Here is an 8,617-nt window from a genome sequence, read left to right on the forward strand (position 1 = left end):
TCTGGGCATGTGGCAATCGGTCATTTTTTACGTACAAGGCGAGTACGTATTATGTTGTAGGAGACGATGTTTCGGGATGTGGGGTTAAGCTCAAAGAGTACAGTCGCATCTTCTATGGAGTTGTTGCGAAGATGAGTGGTGAGCATGTGATTGAGACTGATCATTGAAGAGGTACAAAGGTGGCGGCTGGTAGTTAGGAAGTGCAAGACTCTGCCCAACTTCCCCATTTTTTATTGAAAACAACGTATATCAGTATATATGGCTAAGCTGTCTCCAAAAATTCGTTACTGAGATTTAGTTTTTATTTGTTTGAAAAAGGGTGCTTGTAATAAAGTCACATAAGTTGAAATTAAAATAGGATCATAATAGTTTGATGAAGATAATGAAAATTGTGCTGCCTAACGGGTGTGTTGATTTAGCTTTAGCCCATTTGGAAAAATATAAAATTTCTCAGTGGTTTATTGTATTTCTTATTAATTTTTTTAAAAAATGAAGATAATATGGTTTATTAGTTAAAAACATGCAATATTTAATAATTTTTAACATACTAAAAACTCAAAAATTAAGACACCAGTGATATCGTGACGTTTCAATCTAGCATGATGAAAGGACTAGTAATATAAGTCATTCCTTATCATTATGCCAATATATGGTTAATTATTGAAGGATTTGGTAGGACAAGCCCATGAAAAAATCATGGCATAATTTTCGATTCAATACAATGGACTTGTTTTAGGATGGTGTTGGGTATGCCACGTGAAAAGTTGACAAAATCAAAGCCTGGGCTAAAAGAAAATGTGTACCGATTGTGAACTTGCTAGTGTTACTCCAAGGCCCTCAACAAAAAATGGGAAGAAAGAAAAAGTATCTTTATTACTCAAAGTAAATAGTATTTTCAATATAATACACACTATTACATTAAAAAAAAAAACATAACAGGGATTATTATAATAACACCATTAAATATCAAATAATCCCTTTTAAATGTTTGTTTTTTGTTACATTGTATTCCTTTGTTCATCACCAACCATGAACTTTTCAATTATTCATTTGCGCCCACCCAATTTATTGTATTGCTCGTCAATTTGGACCTGCCACAATTTTGATATTCATAAAAGCATTTACATATTTTTTTTTTAAAAAAAAAGACCAAATAAGAGCACTTGGATTTACCTGATATAATTTGAAAAGCTGGTTTCTTTTCTTTTTCAATGTTGCTGTCACCAAGTCTCTGTCCATGTCAAAAGGTTGAGGATCTAGAATGACTCCTTTGATGAATTCAAACCCTCTTAGCTGTTTCAATGATGTGAAAAAAAAAAGGTTTAAAGAAGAGGGTACAAAACGATCTAATTACTCCATAATTGAATACAATAGAAGAGGTGATCAAGCTTCAAAACATGGGAATAATGACTTGAAATGCTGCAATTATGGGACTGAAACTCTCAAAAGATGGTACCTTGTTTCTCTCAGCTGTTAACTTTAGCTCTGAAAGCACATAATTGGTCAGCTGATCAAGCTGACACAACTCAGAAAATGAACCCATATGACCCTTTTCATACGCCCATTTTTTGGTGTTTTCTTCATTAGGTATAACTACTGCAATTAGAGATGATTTGAAGCTGTTCCCATATACCCAAATCTTAAAAACAGTTGAAAAAAAAAACAGTCATCATGTATGGTATAAGCCAAAATATGTATAGTTAGAATAAAAGTAAAAGAGAGCTTTTTTACTTACATCTTCAACAATTGGAGTAATACCATAAACATTCTCCAAGTACTCAAGAGCAACATACTCTCCTTGAGACAGTTTTATAAGATTCTTTTTCCTATCAATTATCTTAATAGCTCCATTTGGAAGCATTTCCCCTATATCCCCTGAAAATGCCAAGGACTTTTTAATCATCAAAAGAGGTTTATAATATAAGTTTCTTAAAAGAGACTTAGCAAAAAGAAAGAAAGAAAGATCTTCTCCCACCTGTATGGAACCAACCATCTATAATTGCTTCTCTTGTTAGCTCAGGCTTTTTGTGGTACTCAACAAAAACAGACTTCCCTCTAAGACATATCTCACCGCGAGCAGGATTTCCAAGTGGATTGTAGCCCATTTCAGGAACCTCCTCTAGGCGCAACTCATTGTAGACTGATACTGGTCCAACACAACCAACTAGGCTCATTTCATCAGGATAGGATATAGTTGTTGGTCCACAAGTTTCTGTTAACCCTGCATCATTAACCACGATGCATTGGCTGGTTTCAATGTCCAAACATAACTATAATAAAGCTGTGGAATTAGGCTTTAATGACATGTTATGTGCTCAAAACAAAATCTTGATATCAAGTACTTACCGTAGCCTTGGACAACAAAGGCGCAGCTTGTAACACGCAAGAATTCTTCGATTTCAGAACTCAAAGGAGCTGCTCCTGATATTATAAGGCGAACACGGCCACCTAGTCTAGCTTTTATCTGAAAAATCATACAAAGAAGGGTAAGCAAGAAGAACAACAATGAGATGACATTCTAAGTATTCTTATTTTTTTTTCATGAAATAAGTATCAGTGAAAGAGAATGTACAACCTTTCTGAAGGCTAAAAGATCTGCTAAAGGTGAAGCATTTTTGTTTTTGTATCCCCAGTTCATCCAAGCAAGTTTGCTTTAGTGCAATGAAAGAATGTGCGTTAGAATTAAACTTCAGCATCAGAAAATCATTTAGTATAAGAAGTAAAGAGATAACAATAGATGAACTACTTACTACTTATAAAGAAGATCAAAAATCACCCTCCTTCTTGGATTGAGTTGTTGTACTCCTTTCTTTATACCTGAAAACCAAATAGGCTTGACTAGATTAGTATAATGGTCAAAACTATAAAGCTGTTGAAAACTGATGATCATAAATATTTGCTTGCCTTCATACACTCTTTCGAAAACTCTTGGTACCCCAGCAAAAAGTGTTGGCTTTAGTTCCATTAAATCTTCCCCCAACGCATTAAGATCCTTCAAATAAAAGAATTAGCATGATTGTGGTAAGCAAAAATGAGATTACACATAGATTCTAAAAAACATGTGGCATAATTAACAATAGTTGCAATGTCATACCCCATGATAATAGCCAACAGAAGCACCTTTGTGGAAGAAGTATTCTTCGATCAAGCGGTCAAGGATATGAGCCAGAGGCAGAAATGATAAATAGGTATCATCTCCTGTCATCTACTCAAACCTCACAAATGAAAATATCAGGAAAATTGATATGAGGTTGGTAAGTATGGTGTATGAAGAATCTATCACAATCTCAATGATGCTACTTACCTTATCTTCAAACTGTTCCAAAAAGAGGTCAATCCCTCTAACAGAAAAGGCAATGGTTTCATGTGTTAACACAACACCTTTTGGATCTCCACTGGTACCACTGGTATACATAATTGTGCTAACATTATGGATCTGTGGTGGAATAATCTCTGCTGGGTTTTCTCTTCCCTGATGAACAACAAACAAACTTTAAGATCAATCAACTGAAAAGAAAAACTGCATGATTGTGAATCTGAGGATGTTCTATCCTAAGTAATATTACTTGACTTTTGTCAGTTTAAATACTAAGGTGACCAGCTAGAATGTGTTCTAACTCTCTTCTAAAGACACCTTTCTTACATTTATTACAACATAACAATAACTCAAGAGGAGTAGCTCAAACAATTGGATTGGCTCCCACAGATGTCTTGAGGTTTGAGTCTCTCCTGGATTCTTACATAGCTATTGTTACAATTTTCGGAGAGTTTGGAAAAATGGTCTTATTTTTATAGTCACTTAGCACAATAATCTCTTTTTGATATTTTTTTACAAAATAACCTTCTAGACACACTCGACGCCTTATATGATATACTCGACACCCTGTGTAGAGGCCATTTTTCATTAAAGAATAATCAAAAGAAAGTCATTTTAAAATGTGACATTTTCACAAGTTACTCATAGGATTTTTGTGTCTTAAATGTTGTAAGGTTGGGCAAGAAGCCTAGTTTAAAAAACTAACCATATCGAGGTATTCCTTCCAGGAGAATGGTTTTATCCCAATCTGAGTTGCCTTTTCCTTCTCTTCTTCAGTCAATGAAGTGAAGCAAACCAAAGCTGCAACCAGAACCAACCAAGCTCAGTATCACACATTATTAAAAGTTTTGGTAAACATAATTTATACACTGCAATTCTCACTTTTTAGCCGTTCAGATGATCTACAATCAGGATTCAGTAGCTGCCAAAGAGAATCATATGCATCAAATTAGAACCATTAATATTGGAATGTGATACAGCAAGTGGTCTTTTACTTTATTAGCTCAAATTTTTTATTCTCACTTCTTTAACTTTCTTATCTTGGATGAAAACATAATCAACCTCAGCATGATCTATTATAAAATTTACAGCTCCTGGCCCTGCATCAAAGAAAAATATTAGAAGGTTAAATCAAAGTGGTGAAACCGAAGTTTTCTGCTAATTTTAGGATTGAAGTTGCATATGAGAGATTTTACCAAGGGTGTCATAGAGAGGCACACAGATCAAACTGTGAGCATTGCAAGCCTAAAAAAACATATAAAAAATGATGACATGGCCGCAAAGTAAGATAATAATAATAAGAAGAAGAAAGAACTATATGTGGTGTTGTGTTGTGTTCAAGCAAACAAACCTCCATTGCCACAATCCATTCAGGGCAATTTGATCCATAAATCCCAATACGAGAGCCCTGTCGCAGTCACAAAATCATAATAAAAAATAGAAGAAAAAGCATGAGAAGAAGAAGACCTTATACTCATATGTTTAGGCCTTACAGGTTCAGCACCAGATGCACGTAATGCAGAACCAATTTGAAGAACTTCCTCATGAACTTCCTTGTATGTTTTCCAAACATAAGGCCCCCACTAGACACACCAAAACATTTAAAATCACTTGAAATTATCAATCACTAGACATAACATCAATCTTATATGTTATGTTATGTTTAACCTTTTCATCAACAAGTTTTCGCCATCCGAGCATTCGATTTCCAGGATATCTCTCAACAGATTTGCTGCGTGACAACAATATCTTATCAAGTTCTCATTATCATGAATAAATAGGATTGAGAAGAAGGAAGTTCTTGAGTTCTCTAATGTACTTAAACTTAATTAACAAGATTCTGGTTATAACAAGTACCTGAATATTTCCCAAGCTGTACTTAATTCAGGATCAGCTGGAGGAAAGTTATTCTTGGAAAGCAAGTTTCTGTACACTGGACCAACTGAAGGCTTCCCATCCTTGCCTTCCTTTCCTTCTTCAACTTGAACTGAAAACTGCTTCATCATCTTCTCTTTCTCTCTCAAACCTGGAAAAATAATAGTCTCTAGACACAAAAATGAGTTTTTAATAACACTAAAAGAAAATTTGTATATATGTGCGCAAAGAAGTCAAGGTTTTGAGAATAAAGAGAAGAAACTCATAGTCAAAATCAAAGAAAAAAAAGTCATAAATGATCCACCACCCAACACTGACCACCATATATATAATAAATTTATGAATATGTATGTGTGTGTGTGTGTGTGTGAAGTAGTTATAACTTAGGGAAAAAGCCCAAGTGGTACACATGTATCATTAAAACCAGACTACATACCAAATCTTTCCTTAGATAAATCAGAACATTGAACAGCATAGCATGATTACCCAGAAAAAGAAGCAATGTAAAATACATGTTAGGTGCACCTATGTAATTTTTTTAATATATATACCATATTGGGCCAAGTATAAGAGAGCTAAAGATTGTGAATGACTCAACCATCCACAAAAATAGATGAAACCCATTTTTAAAAAAAATAATTTTTTAATTAAAAACTTACTCAGTTACGGCAAGATAGCAGAGTTTGGGCTAGGCCTTGTAACATTCAGTTGTGCAATAGTTTGCAGAAAAAAATCTCAGTGCTCTTTTTTTAATTTTATATATATATAAAACAAAGGTGTATATTTTAAAACTGATGGCTGGTAAGCTTAAAACAGGAACTAAATATATTATATTTTCTTCCAAAATAATTAAATAAAAGCCTACATATGGCATTAAATCAAATCAGGCACATACACATTGAATATTTTAATGAAAATATGAAGCATTATATGATATGATATGAACATGTACACATATAAATATATTTTTATATATATATATATATAAATATGGGTAAAGGCAGGTTTTGGAGCTACTCACAGTGGTGATAAAGTGAGAGATTGGAGGAAGAAGATGATGCAGTGTGGAGTGAGTTGAGTAGCTTTGAAAAATATATGATCATCAAAAGTTGAAAGAGTAAGAGATAGAATTAAGCTAGCATGGTGGGTAAATGAGTTGGTTGTAACCTCCCTATTTATTCATCTCATTTATGACATTTTCATCCTTACTTCTATAAATCCATGATATATAAATCCGAAACGAAATAATAACAATAATAAATCACTTCTTACACACTTTCTTTATTTTATTATTATATTTGTAAAGCCTCATTTATTTTGAATAGAGACAAAGAAACATATAATGACACTGTTGTACTTTTCTTTTTTGTTGCAAGAAATTAATTAGCTTTTCCACAATAAATCACACAAAGCCATATGTGTTGGAAAATATTTCTTATAATTAGAAGGCTTATTGCCTAATGTATCTATATGGATTAATCTCTTGGTATGATTATTAATAATTTTGTTTTTTTCACCTTGAGCCAATTTTTTTTTCTTTTTCCAACAAATATTTATTGTTGTAAAGAAGAATACAAAAGTTGGGTATACTCTTGTACTTGAACATTTGAGTTTGGTGGGTTCTATATGTTGGGCTGACATTATAGTTTTTACTGCAAACATTATATTTTTAGGTACATGGAATTGGGCTTATTCTTGCCCTACTGCAGGTTCAATTTTTCAAGTACAAGAGATCTGTTTGTTTTTTTCTTTCTTTAATTACTATTTTTTTTAAATACTGTAAGGAAAAGATGTCAAATTTAATTGTAAATTATTGACGTTGGCTTGAGAAGCTGACAAAATTAATCAATTTTGAATCAATTTTTATAAGAGCTTCAATCCCTTTTGGTAAAGAACTCTCTCCCTAACCCATTGAATCTGATTTCAAATCCGACAATTTAACAATGGTTTTATTTCAACTTGTTTTTCACTTTTAAAATAACAATAAATAAGAAAAAGGTGTAAATAGGTTTGTGCATTTTCTGGGTGATAAGGCCGTCACCAATATTATAATAAAGACATCTTGGATTATGATAACTAAATAATTATTGGATTGACATGTGTATATACAATTATTCAATTAGAATTTTGCCCACATTTTTCTTCCCTGAAGAAAAAGGAAGTGATGATGTGAAAGTCAAAACTAGAAAGTTGAGAAGATATAACATGTAAGATAATAATTCAACAAAGGCTTACATATATGCTTTCAAAATGTAATTACGAATCTTGTCAAAAAAAAAAAAGAGAGAAAGAATTATGAATGAAGATTCCATAATTAAATTTAAATTTAGGGTGGCTTCTTCTCCATTAAAGTGTATGTCCACAAGATTAGTAATATTGTATCAATATTTATTGGATTTATACATTTTTAGACCTTATATTTTTCTCCATTACTCATTTAGACTCCGTGTGTTTACTTAATGATTTTTTAGACTCTTTGTTTATAAAAATAGTAAAAATAAATCTCTGACACAAATTTTAGTCAACAAAATATTAATAAGTCCTAAAACACCCTTGTATTTAATGTTTTATTAAATTTTAAAATACTTTTAATGTATTTCCTTTTTTAAAAACAAAATAAAAACAATTTAATATTAAATTATCTTTTTCTTTCTTTTTCTTCATTTCTTCTTTTCCGCTTCTTCCTCCTGCTCTTCTTCTTCTTCTCTGTCAAAGTCGGTGAGCCCCAAGCCCAGGTCCGCGCGAGCCTCACACCTTGGTTTGTCAAGCCACGCACTCAGCTGGTCCATCGAGCCTCGCACCCATTCATTGACCCTCGTGTTCAGATTTGCAACCCTAAGCGCTCAGATTTGCCTCTTCCCATCAATCTTCCTCCTTCACACTACAACAAAATAGACATTTAATGGCTATATGGGGGAGACATTGTAGACATTTAATGTCTCTCCCTAGGGGAGACGTTGTTGCAGGAGCCATCTAAAGTGGCCCTATGACGTCTCCCAGGGGGAGACGTTGGAAGTCTACAAAGTCTCCCCATGGGAGACGTCATAGGTACCTACAACGTCTCCCATGGGGAGACTTTGTAGACTTTCAACGTCTCCCCCTGGGAGACGTCATTGGTTTTTGTAATTTTTTTAAAAAAAATAATTAAATAATTATTTTCAGTATATTAATTAATAGAATTAAATATATTAATTTTTTTTAAATAGAATTAAATATATTAATTAAAAAAATCTAAATTATATGCAAATTTAAATTGTGAATTTTCATTAATAAAACCGAAATGTGTATATAATATGTTTTTGTTAGCTAAATATACAAAATTGTAATATTTGTTGTTAAACATACAAAATTAATAAATATTACTCTAGCTAGCTAGACATATGGTAAGAAATAAAATGTAAAAAAAAACCTAATATGTGGGACGAT

General features: G+C 32.7%; 1 protein-coding gene across 3 annotated transcripts; it reads right to left on the reverse strand.

Annotated features, from left to right (window-relative positions):
• Positions 1-850: 850 nt before the first annotated feature.
• LOC133790359 (long chain acyl-CoA synthetase 1-like) lies at positions 851-6,361 on the reverse strand. Of its 3 annotated transcripts, none has more exons than XM_062227979.1 (20): positions 6,213-6,361; positions 5,174-5,360; positions 4,985-5,048; positions 4,810-4,899; positions 4,668-4,724; positions 4,513-4,561; positions 4,340-4,416; positions 4,199-4,238; positions 4,023-4,117; positions 3,305-3,472; positions 3,095-3,205; positions 2,905-2,992; positions 2,751-2,817; positions 2,576-2,651; positions 2,347-2,464; positions 1,976-2,221; positions 1,736-1,875; positions 1,457-1,639; positions 1,174-1,293; positions 851-1,091 (listed from the first exon to the last, which is right to left on the reverse strand). In XM_062227979.1, the coding sequence occupies exons 2-20, from the start codon at positions 5,320-5,322 to the stop codon at positions 1,047-1,049; spliced, it is 1,983 nt and encodes a 660-aa protein (XP_062083963.1). In that variant the 5' UTR covers positions 5,323-5,360; positions 6,213-6,361; the 3' UTR covers positions 851-1,046. The 3 variants fall into 3 exon arrangements, with proteins under 3 accessions (XP_062083963.1, XP_062083954.1, XP_062083969.1); XM_062227970.1 differs by having other exon boundaries at positions 5,174-5,342; positions 6,213-6,337; XM_062227985.1 differs by lacking the exon at positions 6,213-6,361 and adding an exon at positions 5,851-5,956.
• Between the last annotated feature and the right edge of the window lie 2,256 nt (positions 6,362-8,617).

Source organism: Humulus lupulus, chromosome 1, assembly GCF_963169125.1.
Source record: "Humulus lupulus chromosome 1, drHumLupu1.1, whole genome shotgun sequence".
Classification (NCBI taxonomy): domain Eukaryota; kingdom Viridiplantae; phylum Streptophyta; class Magnoliopsida; order Rosales; family Cannabaceae; genus Humulus; species Humulus lupulus.

Coding starts and splice junctions, on each gene's coding strand:
- LOC133790359 (XM_062227970.1), bottom strand. CDS start 6,294: ATGATCATATATTTTTCAAAGCTACTCAACTCACTCCACACTGCATCA. Junction 4,725..4,809: donor GTGCATCTGGTGCTGAACCT/GTAAGGCCTAAA, acceptor TGACTGCGACAG/GGCTCTCGTATTGGGATTTA. Junction 1,294..1,456: donor TAACAGCTGAGAGAAACAAG/GTACCATCTTTT, acceptor TCATTGAAACAG/CTAAGAGGGTTTGAATTCAT.